The 27653-nt window shown below is 40.9% G+C and overlaps 1 protein-coding gene across 2 annotated transcripts in view; it reads right to left on the bottom strand.

Moving 5' to 3' along the window:
* Positions 1-27653, bottom strand: part of LOC122656722 (ATP-dependent DNA helicase 2 subunit KU70) — a 112912-nt gene that overhangs the window by 38991 nt on the left and 46268 nt on the right. For both annotated transcript variants that reach the window (XM_043851341.1, XM_043851342.1), the window contains exons 4-12: positions 25986-26100; positions 24772-24877; positions 24547-24664; positions 24358-24441; positions 24215-24273; positions 23389-23522; positions 19353-19396; positions 17826-17902; positions 12498-12645 (exon numbers count right to left, since the gene is read on the bottom strand). In XM_043851341.1, coding sequence (XP_043707276.1) covers positions 12498-12645; positions 17826-17902; positions 19353-19396; positions 23389-23522; positions 24215-24273; positions 24358-24441; positions 24547-24664; positions 24772-24877; positions 25986-26100 — 885 coding nt within the window. The remainder of the gene's footprint in view (positions 1-12497; positions 12646-17825; positions 17903-19352; positions 19397-23388; positions 23523-24214; positions 24274-24357; positions 24442-24546; positions 24665-24771; positions 24878-25985; positions 26101-27653) is intronic.

Genomic DNA, 27653 nt, shown 5'->3' with positions numbered 1-27653 from the left:
CAAATCGGTCCTCGAGAAAACCTAAGGAACCACAGCACCTACAGCTCTGCCAGACAGTTCCCCACCCTCCACGGCAACACTGGGCACCGCCTCAACAGCCTCTGCAACCACAGAACGAGACCCTCCTCCAGTCAAAATAACCACAGCCCCGTGACCACCACTACCTAGACCTCCCCCAACGGCAGTACCCGGCCCTGTCCTAGCAGCCTCCATAGCCCTTTGATTCGCAGAAACCCTTTGGGCTGCAGGCCTCCATTGACCTCCCCTTCCAATCGAGCCACGACCAGCCACAGCACCTCCTTGGTTCGCGACACCACTAAGCACCGCTGCACCTCCTCGCGTAGAGTCCTTGCCACGTGGGATAAAGACTCCTCCGAGGTCCTATCAACAGTTCTAGCCCCAACATCATCAGCCGGTTCAATATCAACAAAAGGAGCAACCACCTTCTCGCCTGAACCACCTTGAGCAGCACCGTGCTTCCCTTTCAACGATGTTCTGCAAAAGTCCTTGGAATGCCCTAGCTTTGAACAAAGATCACAGTAAAGGGGCAGCCGTTCGTAGACTATCTTCTGATGAAAACCTTCCGTACCATACCCAACCCAAACCTTCTGAGGAAGCATTGCCCGCAAATCCACCTCAACACACACACGAGTCGCGCCACAGTGCGCGTACAATTAACTGTTGCCCCTTCAATTTTCAGAACTCTTCCAGTTGCACCAGCAATAGACACCAAGAAATTCCCTTGGAAAAAATTAACAGGTAACCTTGGTAGGGAAACCCAAATTGGCGCAAAGGGCGATTCCCAACCAGGGACAAAATCCGAGGTCCATTTCATGAATCGTAGAAGGAAACCCTGGACATAAAGTTGTTCCTTCACCCAGACCTTAATGAAATCTGCCTAATGAGCAAAACTTAGTAGCACATGCCTTGGATCCAGGGTTGAAACAATAACTTCCCCTTGAAGAAAACATGACTTCAGTAAAAACTCCTTGATTGAGAATAAAGAAGGTCCGCCATGGCTGCACTTGGTAATCAAGGTAAACGAGAAAGGACGCTCCGACCTCTCCGCCTCCTCCTTGGAGAAAAACACAGCAGGCTCACCAAACAAAGTTGATGGCCTCTTGACCTCCACTGCCAAAGGTGGCAAAGCCAGCAAACGTAAAACAATCGATGCAAAAGATGCTGGCGAAGCACCAACCAAAGCCCTCTCTTGGTAGGGATCAGGTGGAGGAATCGCCATAACCTAGGCCCCACCAAAAAACCCCTAACCTGCACCTCCAGAGCCTGTCAATGCTAACCTGCGCCTCCAGAGCCTCTCGGTGCTAACCTACGCCTCTAGAGCCTCTTGACTTCTAACTGATAATCAAAAATTATAAATGAAAGGGCAGTCCCAGAGAACTTTACTTTAAGCTTTAAAGGAATATGTAGGTCACACAAGACTCCAGACGCACTTCTCCACTTCATCCATCCTACTTTAATTTTCTACGAAACATAATCCTCTATGTCACGTTCTTTATTTATGATTAATCCAGATATCTAAAATAGTCGCTTTACGATATCTCTCTTTCCCCAATTCGCACCATGTCATTATCCATCATAGAATGACTAAAATTACACATCATATACTGTTGAAATAGGCTGCTTACACGATTGGGGTAAGCAGTCTTAGTTTGATTAGGATTAGTCCTACTAGTCCTAGTTTATTAGGATTAGTCCTAGTCATGTTAGGAGTAGTACTAGTCAGATTAGATTCTTTTCTTTTCTTTTATTTTTATTGTTTTACCCTCAGACGAGTCCTATTCTGGCATTCCTAGTTGTATTAGGAATTCCTAGTAGGACTAGGACTGAGGTGTTATTATTCCTATTTGTACTTTGATCAGATTTACTTCAAGTTATTATAAATAAAGGGGATTGGGTGATCGATTCTAATCACTCAAGCATTCATATCAAAGCTGTTTACATGGTATCAGAGCCATCTCTGATCTGAAGAGCAGCCTCCCCCTCGATTTTTTCTGGTTTTCTTCTCCAACTCTCTCGGTTACTGGTTTCCTTCTTCTCCAACTCTCTCGGACTCTCTATTTCATTCAGGGCAGCATCTTTGAGGTGATTCAATGAAGAATTAGCTGCTGCCCTCAATGACACCTCATTGAAGATTATACAAACACTGGTGTGATCTGAAACTGCCGCAGGTTTCCTCCAACCCTTCGAGATCAAGCTGCTACATTATTCAAGCTGGATTTCTGTTTCTTTTGGAGATTGATCCCTGCACTTGCTGATCTACACCTTACATATTTCAGATTGCAGATCTGAATCCAATCCACATCTGATTCGAACCTGCAATTACCTTCATTCAGATATACCTAAATTTTTTTAAAATTTAGGGCTTTTTATTGGCTCATCCATAGGGGCCAATTTTTGGAGGGAATCTTCTCCACGACAAGGGAGATACTCGATCCTTGTTTCAGCCTGTTCTGCCGGCTGAAACTCATACAGTTTCAAAACCCAAGGTTTCACTCGATACTGTAACCAGCCCTATTAGGGTTTCTTATTGCATCATCAGAATTTTCTGATTTTTTGCAGGCTTATTCTCCACCACTTGTAGGGCATTCGATCCAAGTTTCAACCTATTATGACGGCTGCAATTGCTGCCACGTCAAAACCCATACTTCAGATCTGATTCAGTGTTTTGAAGATTTGTTTTTTTGTTCAAATTTGTGGATCGGTTTCTACCTGAACTATGGGAGATTCAGAGACAACTACTGCTACTTCTGGAGGGGATGGTCAGACTAGGAATGACATCCTTCCCTATGCTGCTGCCATCAAGCTTGATGGTACGAATTATTTAATCTGGGCCAGATCACTATCCTTGACTATGGCTGGTAGGGGATTCACTAGCCATCTTACTGGCACCACCAAACAACCAGCTGAAGAAGGTGCTGCCCGTACTAAATCGGCTGCGAACGATGCTTTGGTGATGTCATTTGTTTTAAATTCTATGATCACTGATCTATCCAATCAATATCTCCTCCTTGACACTGCTACTCAGATATGGACTGCTGTCAAGGGAACTTATGGTCGATCAGGAATTGGTGCTCAGGTTTATGAAATCAGGAAGACACTCCAAACCACTACTTAGAAGGAGATGTCTATTACTAAATACTATGCTGCCCTCAAGTGTTTATGGCAGCAATTGGATCATTATGCTCGATTCCAGCCTACTACTACTGCTGATATTACTGCCTACCACACCTATGTACACCAATTCCGTGTCTATGATTTTCTAGCTGGCCTTAATGATGACTATGACCCTATTTGGGTGCAAGTCCTTGGACGGTTTCCTTTCCCCACTTTAGAGGAAACTTTTTCTTATGTTCACAGTGAAGAGACATGAAGGGCTGCCATGATGATGACTCCTAAAGTTGAGAGATCAGCCTTACAGACTGCTGGTCCCACTCCTGTTGCTTCTTATGATAATGTTGCTGCTTCCACTACTACTACCAAAGAGCCTGTTAACTGTGAGCATTGTTACAAACCATATCACACTAAGGCTCAGTGTTGGAAATTACATAGGAAGCCAGCTGATTTTGAGGCCAAACGTGGTCGTGCTAAGTCTAAAAGCAAAGCCAATCATACTGAAAGTGTAGCTCCAACTCCCACTGTTGACATTGGTTTCTCCCAGGAAGAACTCCAGGCTTTGCGTCGTGTATTGAACACATCAACTGCCTCTACTACGTCTGCTACCAATTCAGGCTCCTTCTTTGCCCGTACAGGTATTTCTTTTGCTGGTCATTGTGCATCAGTAGTATCCACTCCATGGATCATAGACTCCGGTGCTACTGATCACATGACAGGTTCTTCTAGCCTTTTTAATACATATTCTCCTGCCTCTAGTAAGGATAAAGTCAAAATTGCTGATGGGTCCCTCTCCTCCATCTCAGGGAAAGGATCCATTGGTTGTTCTCCTTCCCTTACACTATCATCTGTGTTGCATATTCCCAAATTTACAACTAACCTTCTTTCCATTAGCAGTATCACTAAATCCCTGAATTGTAAAGTGACATTTTTTCCCACTCACTGTGCTTTTCAGGAATTGGACTCGGGGAAGACGATTGGATTGGGTAAAGTGCATGGTGGATTGTACCTGCTTGTTGGTGATCCTACTCAGGCTTTACCTTCGGCATCTTTCTCTTCTGATTTACACAAATGGCACTCTAGACTAGGCCATCCCCCCTTAGGTATTTTATCAAATTTATTTCCAGCATTAGTTAAAGACTGTAATAAGGAAGAATTTTTTTGTGAGCCTTGTGTCTTGGTTAAACAGAAGCGTTCAACTTATCCTATTTCTAATAAAAGATCCTCTTCCTCATTATATATTGTTCATACTGATGTGTGGGGCCTAGTAGGAAAGCTTCCCTGACTGGCCATAGGTGGTATGTCACTTTCATTGACTGCTATTCTAGGTTCACTTGGGTATACCTTATGTACACAAAGAGTGAAGTTTTTTTTATGTTTTCGACACTTTCATCAACTGATTAAGATCCAGTTTAATGCCACTCTTCAAATTTTGAGGAGTAACAATGGGAAAGAGTATATGGAAGGTCAGTTCCAAAAATACCTTGCTGCACATGGAATCCTCCATCAGACCAGCTGTGTCGTCACTCCAGCCCAAAATGGTGTGGCTGAGAGAAAAAATCGCCACCTCTTGGAGGTGGCTAGGGCCCTTATGTTTGCTCGCAATGTCCCTTTCCTTTATTGGGGGGATGTTGTCCTTCCTGCAGCCTATTTAATTAATAGGCTGCCCAGTCGGGTTCTTCTTTCAAAAGCCCCTATTGAGCTATTACTTGGCTCTTTTTCCTTTATAGTCCCACCTAAGGTGTTTGGCTGCATTTGTTATGCTAGGGATACAAGGTCCCCTGGTAAACTTGACCCACGTAGCCTCCGCTGCATTTTCTTGGGTTACTCTGCTACCCAAAAGGGGTACAAATGTTACTACCCTCCATCCCGCAGGACTTTTGTCAGCATGGATGTTGTCTTTCATGAAAATGTTCCATATTATGTGTCCCCACCTCTTCAGGGGGAGAGTGTTAGTGAAGATGTGCTGACTATTGACTCTCTACCTCCACTTCAGTCTATTTACCATGAGTCTGAACCAGTTCTGCCTGCTCCTAGTACTCCCCCTGCGTCAGGGGGAGAGGTTCCTATACAGGGGGAGACCATTTCTATTCAGGGGGAGCAAGCTACCCCGGTCCAGACTCCTATCCAGAGGACTATTAGTGAATTTCAGAGGAGGATTGATGCCAGTAATGTAAAGACCTATGCAAGGAAACATAAGCAGTTCAATCAACTGTTGCTCCAGTTACCCATCCAATTGCCAACCTGATCCAGAACTCCGCTCTCCACTGGTAATGATCCCGACTTACCTATTGCTATTCGCAAAGGTGTCGAGACTGCACTCAGCATCCCATATCTCATGTTGTTTCTTATGATTCCCTTTCCCCATCCTTTCGTGCCTTTGTTTCCTCTCTTTCCTTTGTTCGTATTCTTAACAATTTGCAGGAAGCTTTATCAGACGGAAAGTGGAAGGCAGCTATGATGGAAGAAATGGATGCCTTGAAGAAAAATAACACATGGGAGCCATAGTACTATATCTCGCGATATATCGGTATCTCGGGCCTACCGAGATATCCGAAATATCCGAGATATCGCGAAATATGCCCGAGATATTGCATTTTTTTTGCAATATTTCGGGGGTCCATCTCGGGGGGTATTTGGCCATATCTAGGCCTGAAACTTCATGGACAGCCTTATTTAAGCTTAATAAACACATTTAAACCATAAAATTGTAAAAATGTGAATTCAAATTGGTGTTTTAGGCTTGCACCCTTGATTGACATACGGTCGCCGACCCTAATGTATAAATAGTTAAATACACATAGATTAATGAAATCACAACTTAAGTTACAAATTACAAGTGCTAAACTCGCTAATAGTAGTTCTGCCGTGCCTCCTGGATCAATCCCACTCATGCCTCGCCGGAGTCGACGCCCATTGCTCTCGTTTGAAGAACATATGTGGACCACGGTATAGAATCGGAGAAGAAACGAGTGTAGTCATCCACAAGTGTCACGTAAATGGAATCATCAACATACTGTAGGTAACCTATCCTAGGATATAAACTAGGGTTACCAATCGATCCAGTCCGTGAAGAAGATGATCCACTATGATATGATGTTGGCGCCGGCGCAAGAGGCGATGGCATTGGCTGCATGTATGGCTGGTGAGGTTGGTAGCTAGGTCCGCTAGGGTATGCAAAGATGTTATCTACAAAAGATGATCCAGTATGTCCCTGGGACTGGGACTGGTAGTTATAGTCCCCTACCCCACTAAACTGCCCATATGATGATGATCCATATCCATATCCACCGTAAGGTTGTGATGCACCATAATCCGATGCCAATGGAGTGGCATGTGCGTCAAAAGATGGGGCACGCCAATGTCCAGTCGGTCCTCCCTCCCTATCACCCATACTCAAACCACCAACAGAGCTAGATAGGTTATCAATGTCCATGTGATCAAGTTGCAATCGTGTTTGTCGACCCTACGCTTCTGTTGTATGTATGTAGGGGGCCTCCCGAGGGGGATGCGGGGGCACGTGCTCCGTGGTCCGTATCTTGTGTGGCATGATCAAACTGTGTCTCTCCAGGTGAATCGGAGTGGCTCTACAGTGCCGTATCCTGGGCCTCCTGGCCTACCACATAACGCTCTCGCATGTCGTCAAATTCTTTACCAAAGATCACCACCACCAACATCACCACCACCAAGATTACCACCACCAAGATCACCATCACCACCACCAAGATCACCATCATCACCATCATCATCATCATCATTGAGGACTTAGACCAGTCTTCATCATCGCGAACATTGCCACCAGTGGGCTGGAATGGTATGGGTGAGGCTTCCTGCATGTATCGACCCTCGTTAGCCATATACTCGTCCACATCGGCACCAATCTCGGAAGCTATCATGGGTCGGCCTACCTCCCTCCTCATCCAACACTGGCTCACCTCTATCCCTCACCCAATCCACAATAGGGTCCTCATCGCCGAGTCGACTTGAAAGATGTCGGCTAGATCAATGGTGCCCCTCGTCCCACATGTCCCATGCGTATGTGTTGCGTTTCAGCCTCGAGTTGTAGTGCACATACACCATGTCGATAAACGTTGAGCCCCCAATCATGCGCCTCTTGGAGTGAATGAGTGCAAAGGTACTCCAGTTCCTCTCACAACCGGATGCGAAACATGTTTGGGCGAGGACTTTAATTGCTATTCTTCTTAAGTTTTCAGCCGATTCCCATACAACACCCACCATTCACGCATTACAAGTATACAACAAAAAGACATGTGTCAAATGTTGTTTCAACTTTCAACTTTCAAATTTCAATACATATGTAATTTAAAACTTAAAAGAATTACCAAGATCACCACGTGCTCGCCTTGTATCGCAGCCTCGGTTCAAAACTTCCCAATGCATCCCTAAATACCTTGATCTACACCCATGTGAAAATTAGTAAGTACTTCTTCACTACTTATTTGAAAGCATGAATAAGTTGAGTTTCCAAATGAACTCACTTCATTGTTGCAAATTGCTTGTTGTGCGCACCATCCGCTCCAACTTCTTCACTACTTGTTTCACAAAGATCAATAAGTTGAGTTTCCAACCCAAGCCTATTGTTATATTGATATCTTAGGGTTCAAGTAGTATGCTGAAATATGACATATAGAATAGAGGTATTGTCAAATGCATAGGTAATTAGTAAATAATAATACTATGAATTAGTAAACATAAAACAAATTTACTCACCAGCCATATGCAGCGGATGCATAAGTTGATTCTCCCAGCGAGCATTTATGATATCTAAGACACTGCGAGGAGCCACACTATAGACACTATCTTTCATCAAATCTATTGCAGGATATAGGACTGGCATGGTTGGGCCCTTCAGAGCGGAGTCGAGAACGTGTAGAACTTTAACTACGGCTCTAAAACTTTCACCACTTTGCTTAGTTTGGTCCAAGTCCTCGGATGACATCGTTGTTTGTGCTTCCCTCCCATTTGCGATCTTGGAACCCTTCCATTCAAACCACTCCTCGAAGCAAACACGCTTCTCGCGCCTTCTTTGTCTCAATGCTTTTGAGAGCAATGTAGTTGGTGGCAAATCTTGTGATGCCAAGCCTAACCAAGTCACCCCCACATTTTTCCCTCAATAGATTGAGTGCATAGGAGTGGTTGTATACAAAGTTGGTGACTTGTCTTGCACTTTCAACCACGCTTCACCAACTTTAACTTTCCCATATCTTTTAGCATTAAGTCAATGCAATGGGCTGCACAAGGAGTCCGAAAGAGCCGGTACTTACTATTGTTCATCATCTTCTCACCGCCACTAGTTACTTCCATTGTCGCTATAACTGGACAACATTCTCAATACCCACATCTTTTTCCACTACTTCCTTTAACAATCAGAAATATATTTTGCATCCTTTATCTCTTTGGATGCATCCACGATTGAGGAACACTGTCCTCCCATCACAATAAACCATGAAATTGATGATGGACTTTCTTGTAGGCCCACCCATCCATCTCGCCATTATAGTCACCCCATATGTCTCCCACATATTCCTCATCTCACTAATGTACTCATCAATCTCACTCTTTTGTTGAGGTAGATAAACATTCATTACCTCATATGGGGTGGGGCCCTTGAATCCTGGGCCACCTCGCAATGGTATCTATCATGGTATCATAATGGGGCCTTGTGCGATGTTCTTGGGATGGTATGGTATAGCATCCACTTAGCTATTGATTCTTTAACCAATCCCTTCATCCCCTTCCATGCTCCTTTGATTCTGGGTTGATCGCTTCCTTTCTTCTTATGCAATTTAGGATCGGATGTTGATGGTGGTACTGCATGGGTAGAGTGTTGGGGTTGCCCTCACACTTTGTGATCTTTTAAAATGATTCAAAGTTTTAGGACCTCCGAATCGCCAGCTCCTCCACTACCCCTACTCTTTGTCTCTGCTGATCATCTTGAAAACTTACTCTGCTCCTTGAAACAGTCCGCCTAAAATCCGTAGCCTCCTCTGCTGTTTGTATGTCATTAGGTACTGAAATGTCATCATCATCAGAGGAGGAGTCATCATCATCATCATCATCATCATTGTATCATCTTCCTCCTCCCATCGAACTCCTCACTGTATCCTCAAGTTGTTCTCTTATCCTTTGCTTATCAGTCTTCCTCTTCTTTCTTCCTCTCAAACTATCACCAATCTCCCTGGCTACTTCAGTAGGGACCATATGACAACCTACAACATCTTTAGATCCTCCATGATGTTGTTTAAGTCTCACTGACCCACCTCCCATAAATTGCATGTACAATAGTTATATAGATTTTCTCTTATCCCCATCAATGGGAGTACCACGTAACCATGCAATGTCACCCTATCTTGCTGGCTGGTCTCTCTTGTTCCTCTCTGTTCTCTTTGTTCCCTCCGCCCCTTTGTTGACTACTTTCCCCCTTTTGCTTGCCCTTCGCACGTTGTCTATCACGATCCGCCATAATGATACTTGTTTACTCGCAATGTAAGTAACACAAATAATTAAAAAACTTAATGTAGATGCACTTCAATTGACACTTTTAGATTACTAATACACTTGTATAGTTATTTAATATTTTTCCCCTAACCCTTATATTTTTCACATAATTAAAACCAATTTTTTATATATAATGTTAATATAAGTATTGACCTAACACAACAAAACCAAAAATTAGTAAACATAATATACATGTAATGCATCTCAAAACATATAGAAATAACTTTCATATTTTTTCATTATTTTTTAAACTTAAAACTCATATTTTTCCTTATTTATTTCTGTTTTTTTAATTTTTTATATATTTTTTTTAATTTTCAAAAATTAAAAGAATTATTTAAGAGCAGAAAAATAAATCCGACACTGTGAAGCCGTAGATCGGCCATTGGTGTCTAACATATATTTAATTCATTACCATCTAAGTCATATTACCCCTAATTATTTCCTATTTTAGTTGTAGGAAAATGAATTTTTAAAACCAGAAAAAAATAAAAAATACATATGGGAAAAAATTTGACACCGTGAGGTCAGAGATCGGCCTCCGGTGTCTAACATATATTAATATCATCAACATCCAATAACATTTGTACAAAATTTTTTAAAAAAATAGTTTTAGAGAAATAGAATTTACCTTAAATAATGAAAATAGGCTTGGATGATGAGCTTAGATGACCTCCGACGTCTTCCCGGCGACAAGGAGCTTCAACAATGCTTGGATGAGGCTTGGAAGGGAGGAAGAAGAGAGAAAATTTGAATTTCAGCAGCTCTCGGTCGAAATATCGACCAAGAGCTGCGAAATATGGAATTATAAGGCTCTTAATGTGACACTATTTGTCACTTTTACAATATCTCGCGATATTCGTGAGATCTCGCGATATATCGTGGGTCTCACGATATATCGTCGATATATCATGATATATCGACGAGATATTGTATTTTTATGTTTCGGAAGTGTTTCGTATCTCGGACATATCGAGATTCACGAAATATGGCGATATATCGCCGATATTTCGCGAGATTTTATACCATGGCTATAATTGATTGCTTGAAGTTATGGGTGAGAGGCCTTTCGTAGCCTTCCAAGGTTAGGCGAGCAACTTCCCATAGAGATGGCTTAATTCTGCAGGTTCTGGGCCTATCAGCTCCTCCGGCCCGGATGCAATGCCCTATTCCTGTTTTTTGGTGCCCACCGTACGTCTCGGTGAAGCTTAATCTAGATGGTGCTTGTAGTGGCAACCCTGGGGTTGGTGGGGGTGGAGGGGTCATCAGCGACAAGGAGGGTGTTGCTTTGGCAGCCTTCTCAATTCTCTATGGTGATTGCACTAATTCATTGGCTGAATTGAGGACCTTGAGAGATGGGTTGAAGTTGCGTCTTGATTTGGGTCTTGCTGATGTTGTGGTTAATTCTGACTCTGCTTCCACTGTTAGAATGGTTAACCGTAAGAGGTGTAATCTCTGGAGAGGATGGTATTACTTTCAGGAAGTTTTGGCCTTAATTAATTCTACTCCGGCCATGGTTACCTTTGCTTATAGGGGGAGTAACAGGGTGGCAGATTGGATGGCCAACCTAGCCTGTGATACTGGTTCTTCCATCAGTTACCATGTTGGCAACCAGCTGCCTGCGGATTTGCAGCATATACTTCGGGAAGACAGGGCAGGATTGCCAGTTCTAAGGAAGTAGGTTCTGTTTTGCTGGTTTATTGATTTGTATGGGTCGGGTTCAAAGTTGAGGTGAGAGTTCTGCTCCTATGGGTTGGGGTAAGGTGGTATCTCCCCCCCCCCTTTTGTATTCTTTATTCATTGATTGGTTTTTTAATAAAATTCTAGGGGCTGGCCCGGGTCCCAGGTAATATTCGGATTTAAAAAACAAAAAACAAAAGGGAAAAAAAAAAAAAATATGTTTTCTGGGACTGTTGTATGGACCGGCTATGATGTATGGGGCAGAATGCTCGGTAGTTAAGAAGTGTCATATTGAGAACTTTGTGTAGCACAGATGAGGATGTTAAGATGGATGTGGCGGAAAGTCTAGGAAGGATAAAGTAAGGAATGAGCATATTAGAGCTGACTTGGGAATTGCCCCAGTCAATGACAAGCTTCGAGAGAGTCGTTTGAGGTGGTATGGCCACATTCAACGAAGACCTAGGGACGCCCCACTAAGGAGGAGTGATATGATCGTGATTGAAGGAGCTAAATGAGCTAAGGGCAGGCCTAAAATGACCATAGGAGAAGTTGTGAGGAAGGACTTGCATAGTCTAGGGCTTGTACCAAGTATGACCCCGGATAAAACCAATTGGAAGGCTAGGATCCATGTAGCAGACTCCATTTAGCTGAGATTTTCCTGACTTACTGGGCTGTCCTCTATCCTCTTTCCATTTAGTAGACTTGTTTCTTTTTTTACCTCTGTTTTCCCTACTTTGTTTTGTTTGGATCTATGTAGCCGACCCCATTAAGTTGGGATAACGCTGAGTTTGTTGTCGTTATGTGTGTGTATATATATATTGGTGGACATGACAAGGAAGCATATATATTTAGGAAAGTTGAGTAAGGGAAATAATCCAACCATATGATGGGGGCGGACTCCACCATGGTGCCAAGTGTTTCAATGGTCAAGACACTGTCACTTTATTGGGAAAACAACATCCTGTATTTAAACAAGGAATTGGTTTGACAACTTTTTGTATTGCATTTTAGTAAAATAATTACTTTATACTAATAAAACAGAGCCTCAGTGATAAATTATTTTACAATATCATCTTAATATTAATCAGCTACCAAATCAACTTCAGATGCTAAGCTAAAAACAGAAGAGTTGAGTCATGATAGCAAAAGCTTAGAAAATAGCCCACCTCATCACTAGGAAAAAGAAATGTTGATGGCCTCAGATTATCATAATCTTTCAAGCAACTTAATGGCTTGAATCCCAAAAGACGAAGATGTCCAGTTGAAACCCTTTTTATTTCAGATAGTTCCTCCATGGAAAAGCTAACATTCTCACTGAAATAAAAAGTCGATAATAAACAAAAAATTCAAGTATTATTATAAAAATAAATATCCTAGTTTTGTATAGATCAGCTTCTAGATCAAGACAATAACAAATAAATAAACAAGAAGCCAACAACACTAGAATTGCTTTGATACCCTTTCACTTTTTTTTTTTCCTCGTTTTTGATCTTGTTGATCTATAGCAATGGAAAAAAATTCCAGTGGTATAAACAAAAATGTAGATATTAGGGAAACAGGTCCATAATACAATAAATGTGATGTACCCCATGGTATGCTTTGATTTTTTCCCCCTTTTTGAGAAAAAGTGAGAAAGTGTGTTATTGATAAATCACAAAACAGAGCAGCCTGTACACTCAAGATGCTGCAGAAAAAAGTATTGATCCACAAAGTACTATAAAGCAACCCCTCAAAGAGATTCAATTTGGACCGTATCCAGCGCTCCGGATGCTTCTTGGGTCTGGAAAAACATCCTCAAATGTAGAAACTTAGCCCTTGGGGCTGTTACTACAAAGATTGCTGATGGATCCTCTACCAGACTTTGGCTTGATCATTGGCATCCCTTGGGCATCCTCCTTCCCTTAGTGAGCTTAAGGAATATTTGTAGGGCTGGTCATCATAGACTTTCCTCAATTGCAGACATCATCTCATCCAGATCTTGGGCTCCTCCTCCTTCCCCTCAGCTTGCATTTATTTGGAATTCTCTCCCTCCTTTGATCAGAAGGGCATCGAGATCTGGAGACTTGGTTTCTTGGACTCCTTCAGCTTCCGGTATTTTCAGCTCCTAATCAGCTTGGAATCTCATAAGATCTAGAGGTCCTTCTACTACTTGGTTCAAGGCTGTTTGGTTCAAAGGGCATATTCCAAGACATAGCTTTTGTGTTTGGCGTACTCTTACAAACTGTCTCCCAACGCAGTCTTTCCTCATTCACCGGCATCTAAGTGTCTCTCCAGCTTGCTGCCTCTGTTGGAACGGCTTGGAATCTATTGATCATTTGTTCTTTGAATGCCGTTTTTCGGTTACTACTAGGTTTGGAATCCTCATCAAATGCACGCCTAGAAAAAAAAGGATTCTACCTTGTCAGAGAGAGTGGAAGTGAATCATCTAATCATTTGGAGGTAACTCACAATGTGATAGAATTGGCTTGTTGGCTTTTGGGGCTACTATTTCGCATATTTGGATGAGCGCAACATTAGGAGATGGACAACCAACTCTACGTCTTTCAGACAGATTTGGGATTCCATCTCTTTGGATGTCAGCTCCAAATCCTTCTCCCCTTCCCCCTCCCCCCTCCCCCCTTTGTGTGAACTCCCCAAGGAACAGGTTCATTGTTGCTTCCTGGGGTCTCCCTTCTTCTCTTCTCTCCCCTTCCTCCTAGGGGATCGGTTAGCCCTATGTATTGTAGGTTGTTCTCTTCTTTTCTTTTCTCCCCCTGAATTCTGGGGGCTTCTTGTTTTCTCTCTTTGGTAATGAATTTTTATTCACCCAAAAAAACAAGCAACCCCTCTCATTTTTTATAAACACAGAACACAAACCAGCCCCAAATACACACTACCATTACCCTTGGTATGCTTGCTTTGATGCCCTCTTATTTTCTTTTTATTTTTTATTTTATCTTTTTAATAACAACAAAAAAAAAATTCTAGTGACATAAACAAAAACCTAGACATAAGGTTAGAGCCTGAAAATAGAATAATGTGATATACACCATGGTTCATTAGAAAAATAACATTTCCCAAATTTTAGACCCCCAATTTGTTTCAAAATCTAATCAGTCCACATCTCTAGCCTCCCCTGATTTTCTTTGTCAATGGATAAACTCCATTCTTTTTGGATAACCCAACAAAATCTTTGGACATCTACACAACTTTGTATGTTAGATAAGTTACCAAACATAAAATGCTTATTATGATAAAGGTGTCACCTTCTGTAGGTTCTGAGGCAATTTTAAATAAGAAAACGACCAGTTATCTTCATGAAATGTATTCATGTTGAAAGAAGAGATGGCCTGAATGTAAGGAGACAAACTACTCCAAAGGAAGTTTTTTTTTTTTTCTTTTCTCTTTTTGATGGAAAAGAACATATGAATTTGCACTAGAGAGCATTGTTGGAAAACCATGTTTTCTGACTTGACCTGCCCTCCTCAAAACCTGGTGACTCGGGGGAATAAAACCTGGAAAGGGTGAGTCGGGTTTTTTTTATTTCAAGTTTTATTCTAATTATCTCTAGATTATGTATCTTTGTATCATCAACAACTGCACCAGCCTGAGCCGGAATCTTTTTTCATGGCCGCCGCCGTCAACTGATGCTGAGGCTGAGGGTTACTCCAGTTAATCCACGTGTCCGTGAGGGTGGAGTATTGAGGGAGCAGCGGTGAAGGCAGTAGCTCCTCCGTATAGTGAAGAATGGTGAAGAGGTCAGAGAGAACAGAGGAAGATACAGAGAGGGGGTTATTGTGGTTAAGCTCAAACAGCAAAGAATTTCAGGTCCTAGAAGAGTTCCATTGGCATTAGAAATCGGAATACGAAGGGATTCGGGATTCAGAGTACAAAAAAATTGGGAACCCACCAGCAATGAAAGGCTTGTGTCTTTGGCATCTTGAATCCAGAGATCCATGGGTTCGGCCAGCTGAAAGGGAGCCAAAACTGGCGAAACATAATCAGCTGATCTCCACTGACTCTCGACCAAGCTGCTACCGTCACCAGTTACCTAAGTATCTTCTTAAGTACAAAAGAAGGGCAGATACACGTATTCCAATAAATTGACGTCCTCGAGAAGCTTGAACGGAAGTTTACGGAAATATCTTGAAGGTTTGAAGAGTCGAAGTTTGAGGTATGCTTCGACCATGGAAGAAACGACAAAAAGCAGAGGCATGGAATCAAAGTAGCAAACAAGTTAAGAAATGATTTCAGAAGCTCAGCTATGGATGACTTCCCAGGGTTTTTTCTGCTTTTCTTTCTTTGTCGGTTCATGAAGGTTGAACTCAAGTGGGAGGAGGGAGAGAAATAGATAGAGATCAGAGAGAGAGAGATTTCATCACCGGTGCTGGGAGGGGTGGAGTTGTATAGACTGGAGGCTGATACACATAAAATACAGTTTTGAAGCATAAATCACTTTATTATGCTATATATATATATAGCTAGTGAAGGAACATATGAATGCCTGTCAGCGGAAAAACTGTCAGCTAGTGAAGGAACCCCGAGCTCTGCTTCCAACAGGCGAGGGACAACATGCTTGAATGCCTGCTGGGATTGCTGTCATGCTTTTAGCTGAGTGCTTTACTTGCTTGGCGCTTTCCTGGCAGTTTTCCTACCATTTTATTCCTGAAGTCAGACTACTACCAAGCTCCGCACTAGGGCTCAAACCATGCCTCAAGGAAACTATAGCCCCAAGGGTCCGGTCTCTCGGTTTAGTATGGAGGGAGGCACTCTTTTTTGACCTTTCAGGGTACATGTAATTTGAAGCTGGCAATACGGGCTTGAGTCGAGCCGTCTTTGCCTTTCAGCTTGGCACGTTTAAAGAAGTTGCCTAAACTAAGTGTACAAAGTGGTATAAAGTGATTCTTTTCGGGGTTGGCTTTTACGAAAGGAAGTGAGTGGAAAGCCTCATTTTTGGCTCAAAAAGTCTGAGACTAGCTACTACGTGTTCCTACCCCCAGATAGTCTAGTCCCTGTCGTGCATGGGCCCGAAGGAGGTTCCTGTACGGTCCGTATGGATAGGAACCTCTGTTTGGGTATACTGTTGGGGTAAATAGCGAGGGTCTGGGGTTTACCTCCCGTCCTTGAACTGTTTGGATTGATCTGCTGAGTTGACCGAAGGGTGGCGTGGCGGGTGGAGGGAGCTTCACTTACCGGGAGGAATGAATTTGAGTAGTAGCCAGGGGAGGAGTTCTTTGAAAAAGAATGAAATAGAGCCCAAATGCGCAAGCAAGAGCTAGAAAGAGGCCTTAGCCCGTCAGTTATAACAAGAGCTCAGTAACTACAGAACAAAGAACCACCACTGAGACATTCAGTGATTGTGCACTAAGTTCGATGTTTGTTTTTTGAGTGGACCCGATTCAAAAAACAGAAAGGATATATATATCAGCTTGATGCAAGGATTTGAGTTGTTTTTATCTAATCTAGCGATGCATAACACCCACAAAAAAAAAAAAAAGACAAGGAAAAAAAAGTCATTTGAGCACAGAAAAAAAAAAAAGATTTGCAACTTTTAACACTTTTTCCAACAAATCTATTTCGATCCATGATTTGAACACTGAAAATCCCCCAAATTTGTTGAAATGGTGAAGATTAGAGTCGTCTTTTTTTTTATGTTTGATGGTTTCCTCTAACTCATATCGAAGAGAAATTCAACTTTCCAAGTCCTTTGGTTGCTCTCAGTTTCATATCTCACTCACGGTTTCTGTGTCGCAGGTTTAAAGGAGGGGTATCTTACTTGTATCGGACCGTATCAATCTGTGTCGCTCCCGTATCGGACTGTATCGGTCCCATATCAGATCGTATCACATCATATCGGTCCCTTGTCAAACTATATCGGTCGATACACACAATTTTTTAAAAATAAGTATCGTATCAAACTGTCTTGTATCGATACCGACCGATACAATACAATATGGTCCGATACTTTAAACCCTGTCGGATAGGAGATATTGGGGGAAGACGGAAAAATGGGAAGAGGGGCTGAATTCAAAACTGTTTTGGTTTTGGGCCGTTGGGGAAGAGTCCCTTTGATATAGCTTGATAATAGACCATGGTTTTGGTGATATGGTCTATGGGATAAGAAATGGTAAATCCAATAAAAAGAACAAAACTCAGCGAATTTCAGTTGATTTGTGGGGTGGCGTGGAGGGGGGGGGGGGGGGGGGGGAATCCAAGTAACAAAAAAAATGGACAGACTCAACCAAGTCTGGTCACTTATCAAGCCTGGGCAAGTCTTGACCAGATTTCACTAGACTCGTGTGACTCGCCCGAGTCAAAACCTGGTTTTCCAACAATGCTGGAGAGAGTATATATCATTCAATTAATCAACTTCCAGCATACAACAGTCTCCCATTAACTGAAAAAAGTACATCAAAAATAAAAATTTACCAGATGCATGGAGCAAACCAAGTTTCCAGAAACAAAACTGGAGACATAACAATAGGAAGTAATAGTGAGGGGAAAAGAACACTAACTTTTTATAGGATTGAAAACGTTTTGTGGGCTCTTGGACCAATGCACCCGTGTCCGCACAAATAAAGGATCTTTCAGTCTGCAAGTATGCAAAGAACTTTTCAGAGAAGTAGAATAAAAAACATCCCGTGATAACTGACAACCTAAAAATAGGAATAGTAGTACAAATAGTTTCTACCAACATCCAACCAAATTTTAAATAGAAATAGAAAATAACAGTAGGTCTTGAAATTAGTTAAATTTGTTAACACCATTAAAAACATGCTAGACATCTATCTTTTAATGTAGACTGACCGCCTAACAATCATTGCCTGGTTTAGAAAATTCAGTTTCACAATGAAATAGATTTTAAACTATAGCCTATTAACCTCCAAAAATGACCTAATCTAGATTGAAGTAGATTGCAACTTGTTCATCAGAATGTAGAGCTAAGAATTGTTTTGAGTGTTTGGAAGTATTTGATCTCACAATATCAAGCTAACACATTCCCAACGCTCTAGGCTGAAGCCAGTTTTGGTCTTTTTGGATAACCTAAAACCCAAGGTTATGCTTAAGGAAGAGAGGATAGTGAAGGGTATAAATTCATAATAAAATACATGTACTTAATTTAGCCAAAAACATTTTAAACATATCGGCAAAATTTTATTTTATCACTTGCTGAACCAGTGAGGATCATATTATGACATATACATGACTTCCTTTCCTTTTCAAACCTATTCCTTCCTTCCCTTTTCCAATTTATTCCTCTTGTTCTCTTCTTCCCTTTGAGAAACCAGAATTTGCAGAATCACAGTTTTGTTTACATATTATTTTTAAACCACACACAGAATGAAATTGTGTAAGCTAGACAGCTCTAATCATGTAAGGCATGCCAACTCCAATTAAAGAAATAAGATAATTGTTCTTTGCAGTATTATGAACAGTCAGTAGACGAGGAAGCTAAATTGTTCCAAGAGGGCCACACAAGCTTTTCTAGCCCAGGAGTAGAGGAAAAGACTCGTTTATTGGAGGCTGGTAAATCAAGCAGACAAGCAACTCCAAGGGTCCATGGTTACAGGTACTCGAGGAAAAGAAATATTTGGAAGCGAGAAGATTGAAAAGGAAAAAAAACAAGTCAACTGTTTTTCACATTATCTTAAGTGATATATTGTCACTCTTAAAATGAATACCCAAACTCAAACTAGGGTATAAAGCAGCAGTTGTAGATTTGCTGATCTATGAGTTCTCTTACAGTGCACACAAGCTTTTCTAGCCCAGGAGTAGAGGAAAAGACTCGTTTATTGGAGGCTGGTAAATCAAGCAGACAAGCAACTCCAAGGGTCCATGGTTACAGGTACTCAAGGAAAAGAAATATTTGGAAGCGAGAAGATTGAAAAGGAAAAAAAACAAGTCAACTGTTTTTCACATTATCTTAAGTGATATATTGTCACTCTTAAAATGAATACCCAAACTCAAACTAGGGTATAAAGCAGCAGTTGTAGATTTGCTGATCTATGAGTTGTCTTACAGTGAACACAATGTTGCATTACCTTTAAAGGAAGATTGGTAACAGAATCAAGCCAGGTGATTGCCCCTGCAGAAAAAGAAAACCAACATAATAAATACTACATATGAACATAGAATATAATGTTGACCATGAATTTTCATGGTGAAGAAAGTATCATGTAACAGAACATGATCTTAACAACCACGACCTGTGAAGAAGAAGAAGAGAACTGAGAGAGAGAGAGATACAACGGGAGAAAAGGGGAGAGTAAATCCTAGGCCATGATAGGATTCAGTTGTTCTAGCATGGTCTAGTCTCACTACATATATTGCATTATGAAGCCTACCCTTAGTAGGAAACATCCTAAGAGTCAAAATCTAATTATAAATAAAGATAAAGTAAATAACTAAATAACAAACACTAAAGGTAACTCAACATCAAACTCCCCTCTCTCTCACAATTTAACGAGGTCCAAAACTTCTCCTCAAGGTACACTTTTAACACTCCCCTCCCCCCCCCCCCCCCATCCCAAGCTGGAGCATATATATCAAAGGCTCCAGCTTAGAACAAGAAGAATAGATATTAACAGTAGAACCAGTCTTGAACAGATAACCAATGTAGAAGCTAGTAGTCAGCAACACCACCTTCTAGTCGCAATACAATCATAAGCACATTAGCCATCAGAACAGCAATAGAGAAAAATCTGTGTCAAATAAATCCAGACAGAAATAAGAAAAATAAGCGGTAGAGAATACCAACCACAAGCCAAAATATCATAGCAACTACAGCAACATCATTAGCTATTCTCAAGGAAGACAAGTAGTAATCTTCACAAAGAAGACAGATAAAAGTGCAGTATAGGTCATTGCGAACCACTTGTAAAAGTGCAGCATAGGTTGCTGCGAACCAATAAAAGTGCAGCATAGGTTGTTGCAAACCACTGATAATAGCATAAAGTAACTTCGAACCACAATAACAGCATAAGGTTCCCGGGAACCACATAACACAGCATTAGGTTGCTGGGAACCACAAGTAACCATCTCCGTAAGAAAATATGTTGCTTATGATTAGAGCAGATGACACGAACTGGTAATAATAATAATAATAATATAACTCCAATCTCCCCCTCACGTGTAGCAGTACACATGGACAAATAATGCAGGGAAGAACACCAAAAGATAACCCATCATCATATAGCAGCAATAACCAGCATCGCGAAATAACAATAAATTTTATCTAATAATCAATAGCAGCCGCAATAGCATCACTAGCAATAACAGATCAGATCAAAGTAGATAAAGAACTTCAACGTAGGACACAAACAAGGCAGAATAGTAATAAATAAATAAATAATCCAAAACCAGAGGGCCGGATGTCTCCCAAATTCTGGTCAAATGCTCCTTGCAGACAATAACAATAATCCCCAAAACATTGAGTTGATCCAACAGCTGGCAATTCAACAAAAGTCCAAGTACTAGAAGGGAATGGAAAACTTGTAATAAACAAGAATATTTAGGGCCAACTTGGTAGCTAAATGGGGAATGGACAAGAGAGGAAATAGTATTTAGTGATCAAGGTCAGACTAGGCAATAACCAAAAAAAATAAAGGGTAAGGCACAATTAAGAATAAAGGTAAGGATACTAACGGAAAGAAGAAATAAAAGGGGAGGGGATTGCTATGTCATTGAGGTCGTCTTCAACCTCACGACACCAGCAACCAGAAGTGAGTTCCTTAGGTTACAGATGAGAGAACCACTCGATTTAAACCCAATCGACCTGAGTGTTTAGAACAAAACTTCATACCCCACAGATCTCTATAACCCAAACAAGGGTGGTTAGAAACAGCAAGCAGAAGAATTGGAAAGAACCTCTGAAATCAGACCATGTGATAATCTTCGTTGAAATTATTTATCCACCCGTGTCCCCCTTTGGATATTCCGCCGTGTTAGAGCTCCTGTATGATACACATATTGTTTCCTCCCTTTCCTACAAGGTTGGCCTTTTAGAGGAAGCGGTTTCAACATGGTATCAGAGCAGGCAGGGGTCACGGTATAGAGTCCCTCTAGGAGCGGACAGGTGTTGAAATTATTTATCCACCTGTATCCCCCTTTGGATAGTCCGCCGTGTTAGAGCTCCTGAATGATATACATATTGTTTCCTCCCTTTCCTACAATGTTGGCCTTTTAGAGGAAGCGGTTCCAACAATCTAAGAATCAGATCTGGAGGACTAATTCTCATAAATGGCTGAGTTGTTTGGGACAAGAGTGTATGGCTAGGATCAGCCCCTAGGAAAGGAACTGAACCCCAGAATTCCAGGTTGAAACTCTCTTTTTAGGGGTCCTTGCAGTCGCTAAAACAGAGTACCCTTTAAAGGGACAAAGAAACAATAGCAAGAAGAAGAAATAGGAGGCGAAGAGGAATAGCACAAATCCAAAGCCGAGAGAGGTAACTCAGACCCAACTTTTCATTCCGTTTCAACTAGGATTTCATGGCCTTTTTTTTTCTCTTTTCCTTCTTCATAACTCTGATAACAAAACCTCAATTGTCAATGTGTCGCCTAGGCGTCCAAGCGACTTGGTCGCCTAGGCGGGCGCCTCGTACGCTTTGGTCACCTTGTTGTTTTCATCTTGCGTCTAACACCTTGGGTTGCCTAGACGTTGTGACAACTATGGACAACACTTGATCTTAACAACCAAGACCTGTGAAGAAGAAGAGAACTGAGAGAGAGACAAACACACACAAAACACAGCCATATCCCAACTTAATGGGGTCGGCTACATGGATCCAAAACAAACAAGAAAAAGGAAGACTAAATAGAAAAGAAAAAAGGGGTAATGAGGAGATGGAGAAAAGAGGGATTGGAAATGAGATGAGGAATGCAAAATGGGAAATGACAAATGAAAGATGGAAACTAAAAAGAAAAAGGAAGAAAGAAAGAAAGAAAGCGAGATAAAAGTAAGAGGAATAAGGCACGGTCAAGTAAGTCAGGAGAATCTCAGCTAAAACAAGAAAAAGGAAGACTAAATAGAAAAGAAAAAAGGGGTAATGAGGAGATGGAGAAAAGAGGGATTGGAAATGAGATGAGGAATGCAAAATGGGAAATGACAAATGAAAGATGGAAACTAAAAAGAAAAAGGAAGAAAGAAAGAAAGAAAGCGAGATAAAAGTAAGAGGAATAAGGCACGGTCAAGTAAGTCAGGAGAATCTCAGCTAAATGGGGTCTGCTACATGGATCATTGCCCTCCAATAGGCTCTATCCGAAGTCATACTTGGTGCAAGACCTAGACTATGCATGTCCATCCTCAATACTTCTCCTATGGTCATTTTAGGCCTGCCCCTCGTTCTTTTAGCTCCTTCAATAAGGATCATATCACTCCTCCTTACTGGGGCATTTCTAGGTCTCCATTGAACATGATCATACCACCTCAAACGACTCTCTCGGAGCTTGTCATTGATCAGGGCAACTCCTAAGTCAGTCCTAATCCGCTCATTCCTTATTTTATCCTTCCTAGTTTTTCCGCACATCCATCTTAACATCCTCATCTCTGCTACACATAGCTTCTCAATATGACACTTCTTAACTGCCCAACATTCAGCCCCATACAACATAGTTGTTCATATGACAGTCCTATAAACTTTACTTTAAGCTTTAAAGGGATACGTCAGTCACACAGCACTCCGGGCGCACCTCTCCACTTTATCCATCCCACTGTAATTCTCTGCGAAACATCATCCTCTATGTCACCTGGTTTATTTATGATTGACCCCAAGTATCGAAAATAGTCACTTTGTGGTATCTCTATTTCCCCAATTCGCACCATGTCAGTATCCATGGGGAGGGTAAATCCTAGGCCCCGATAGGATTCAGTTGTTCTATAGTGGTCTAGTCTCACTACATATATTGCATTATGAAACCTACTAAGAGTCAAAGTCTAATTACAAACAAACATAAAGTAAATAACTATATAACAAAGACTAAAGGTAACTCAACATCAAACTCTCCTCTCTCTCATGATTTAACAAGGTCCAAGATTTCTCCTCATGGTACACTTTAACATATCAGATGTGGATATTCGCACCTGGAAGGGTTGGACGAATTAAAGCATATGTGTTCAGCTCAATAGATATGCCATTAACAATTGAGAATGTAATTCTTCTAACTTTGCGCTTCTTGAACATTCTTTTTCTCAATTGATCCTTCATATCTTCCAACCTGACATTGAAAACCAGTACCATCAAAATACAAATACAATAAAGATAAAATAGTAAACTAGCATAACATAACTTTTCAAAAAGGAAATTAAAGGTTCAGCTAACCAGACCTCTAATAATGACTATGCAGGGCATGTTTGCAAGTTCTAATGATGCACTACAGATTTACAATCTTGAATATTCACTAATTCAGAATTCTTTAGTTTAACTGGTTGTTCATCAAATATCATTTTCAAACTTTAGACCATGAATATGATAATTACATCTATCAGCTTATTAAAAATAAATCATTTATATTTTGTCACCGACATGAGCAGTTATTCTAACATGTGAACATGTTTGCTGTATCTTGTAGGTCATTTGATTTGCCTTAAATACTTACTGGAATATTTGCCTATGATGGAGGATGTGTTGGGAGAGTTTGGAAGTGTCATAGTTCTTGACAAATTACTAACTATAGATCACAAAGAGGAACCAGTGGTTTGTTTGAAAATTTGTACATATCATGCAAACAAAAAGAAGAAAAGCTAAACATTCCTTTTATTCATTGGAGTGACAAAAGAACTGTCTGGAGCAATTTCTTCTATTTTTTGGCTTGAAGGTAAGCTCTGGAGAAACTCAGGAGGGTTTATCAATGATCTTATATAAAATAACCTTATACTTCTAGGACCTTGAATTAAAGAGAGAGCATACTTTTCTCCTGCTGATGGAATGAACTGCTTAAGATAGTCACCTTCCAATCCAATCAAATCCTGAAATACAATAGCTAAGGTGTCAATTGATACAAAGAGGTCTAGAGTACATAGACTGATAGACATAAGAGCGCATGGTCATACAGCATAAAAGAGGGAAACATTGAACTCATCATCTGACCGACTCAAGGGAAGCAGTTCAATTGATATGCCAAGATCTTGTGCATCCTACAGAAGCCAGTAGCAATTAGCTCCAATAAAAAAGAAAATCCATTTACTTTTCAAGCCATGAAATTTGTGAGACTTAAAAGTATAAATGCATAAATACAGTACTTTCGCGCGTTGTATTGTTGTCCTTATCATATCTGTTCTCGTCGCCCCTTTGATACTTCCAAAAGGATCATCTTCATTTGTAAACAAAAGAATTCGCTTATCCACAGTTTTTGCCGACCTGGAATCAGTAAACTCATGTAAAATTAATACCCAAGTACATGTACAGGTTCTTAGAAGAATATACAGAAAATAGAAGGGCGAAAAAGTGATACTGTTTGTTAGTACCCTTTACGTAACAAAGCTTGAGCTACCCAGAGGGCATTGTAAACGGAATTGTCCCGAGACTCAGAAATAATTCCATACTGACTACCAATTTTGCTCATAAATGTATCTGCCACAAGCAAAATATTTAATAATCAAATAACCATTTCACTTTGAAAGGTCTACAATTCTGTAACACCTAAACATCTGCCACCAAACCAAGGTAAAAAGTTCTTTCAAATAGGGGTAAAGTTCAATCATCTCTACACACACCCACCCACCCAAAGGGGTAAAGACGTAAAGTTCAATCATCTCTACACACACCCACCCACATGCCACCCTGTCAGGCAAAAAGCCCCCTTCTTCAGAAAGGAACCTCCCATCATTTCCAGGCTTGCTCAAGTTCAAAATAAATTTGCTGGAACCTTAACAAAAAGAATAGTGTTCTGAAAATGGTAACTTCTACACCAGATCCTCATGAAATCCTTGACTTATTCTTTTTTTCTTTGTTATGTTTGACTCCTTCAGTGGGGATAGACAAGGAATACCATCAATCCACTGTTATGAGGAAGTCCTAAAAGAGAAATCTAATTGTGCCAGTGACAATCTATTCAAGTTCTGGCAAATGCCCTCAACACAGGGGTGATCTATAGTTTATGAAATTTCCAGGGTTTGCACTTAACTCACCATTACAAGACATGATAGCAAACCTGCAAATACACCTAAACATCAGAGAGGATCTTCAATGGCTTCAGCAGAGAAATATCCTCTGAGTCAACTTTGATTTCAGTTCCTGTCCAAGGTAGGTTATTCTAATCTATTTTCCATCAACAATCCTTCTAGTAACTTTCTACTCAGTTCTCATGTTAATATGTTATCTTTATTGCACCACAAAAATGTCATTGTTTTTCGGGAACAAGGCAAAAGAGAAAAAGAAGAGAGTTCTTCCACAAATGATCAGAAAATGGTATAACCCAACTCCAATTTATCAGGGAAACAAATGGTCAGAAAATGGTACAACCCAACTCCAGTTCCAAAATTAGAACATGGCAATGGCCTAATCAATTAAAAGAAACAAACAGTTTTCCACTCGATTACGCCCAGAGCATAAGAGCCGCATCCTTACGTTTACGTCTATGAAGTAATCATGATTCACGTATCACAATAAATTTTTCTGGATACTCTAAAAGCCAAGGGCAAAGAAATAAAAGTCCAAAAGGGCCCGCTCAAAAATTCACCTTCAATGTGACTGAACTCTTTTATAAGCGTCACTGTTGGCCTGTCTAGATATTCCCGTTCTGCAACATTGAATACAAAAACGCCATTTAAATCTTGTAGATTTTTCTTCTCTCTCTGCAAAAACATAACAAGCATAACAGGATTAATTTCTAAGCACTAAACGTAGTGAAGAACTATTAAAGAATCATAAACTATGTACACAGGAAGTTGCAATACAACTAACAAAACTGCTAAGATCACAACCAATTCATATTGGTTCCCCAGGCAACATGGAGGGAGGAATCCTGCATCCAGCAGTGAGATGGATGAGGCGGTTCTTCACGCCCTTGAAGGGGAGTAATAGTGGGGGCTGTTTTTCCCTGGTGGCAATGAAAACACCCAGAATGTTTTCAAACAAAAGGAGATCTCAGCGCAAGGTGGGAGAAAGTCACCTTCAACTTATTTATCAAACAAGGAAGAGGTGTTCAACTGAAGCCCATTGTTTTGGATAAGGAGAACTGCAATTCACATTGTTTCAGATAAGGACAGCTCCAACTCTTTGACTAGTAGTAATATTAGGGGTTGAGACAGCACATGGGAATCCCAAGTTTAAATGTCCTGCCTGATTTTTGCTTACTTTTGTCTTGGTCTATGGTACTGTCACAGGAGTTGGGAGTTGAATATTGTTCTCTTGGTGTCGGCACGTCTCTAAGATCTGCAGGCAATGCTCGGTTTGAAAGAGGGTTCAGCCATAGGATCTCTCTCTCTTATTTTCTTTTCTTTTCTTTTCTTTTTTTTTTGGGGGGGGGGGAGTTTTGTATTGTCATCCTTCCTTTTTCTGTTATTGAAGACGATCCCCCAAGCTATTGTATAGTCATTGAGATTTCTCTGGGTGTTTCATGTGGTTTCGAGCCCAATCCTCCAAACTATTTCTTCCTCCATGTCCTCTCCTTTTCTCCCTGCCCTTACTGATCTTGTTCCTTAGTTGTCTGCAGGATAATTCTTAAGTGTATAGACTGTTGAGCAGAAGAAAGATTTATACGACCAAAAGTTCAAAACTTTGCTACTTGAGAAACAATCATCAATTATTGTGATGACGCTTTACATTCATTATTGATGACATTTCCTAGGTTTAGCTCAAGGTTCTATACAACTCAACTCAGCCTTATCACAACTAAATGGGGTCAGCTACATGGATCTATTCCCTCCAATCAGCTCTATTCAAAGCCATACTTGTTACAAGGCCTAGGCTATACATGTCTTTCCTCATCACTTCTCCTAGAGTCGTTTTAGGACCACCCCTAGCTCTTCTAGCTCCTTCAATCTATATCAAATAACACCTCTACAATGAAGGCATGGAGCATCTAAAGGCCTCCGGCGCACATGTCCATACCACCTCAAACGACTTTCTCACACCTTATCATGTATCGGAGGTATTCCTAAATTAGCACTAATTTGTCTATTCCTTATTTTATCCTTTCTAGTTTTACCACTCATCCATCTCAATTCTCAACATTCTCATCTCAGATACACTAAGTTAATCTATATGTTGTTTCTTAACTGCCCAACATTCAGCTCCATACATCATTGCCGGTAATATATCCTCTAAAATTTTCCTTTTAGTTTTAAAGGAATCCATCGATCACCATAGTTGTCACGGCGTCATGGAGATCCAAGTCGGTGGAGGG

Source organism: Telopea speciosissima, chromosome 3 (assembly GCF_018873765.1).
Source record: "Telopea speciosissima isolate NSW1024214 ecotype Mountain lineage chromosome 3, Tspe_v1, whole genome shotgun sequence".
NCBI lineage: Eukaryota > Viridiplantae > Streptophyta > Magnoliopsida > Proteales > Proteaceae > Telopea > Telopea speciosissima.
The sequence above is the reverse complement of the archived record's forward strand: the minus strand, read 5'-3'. Positions and strand labels throughout refer to the sequence as shown.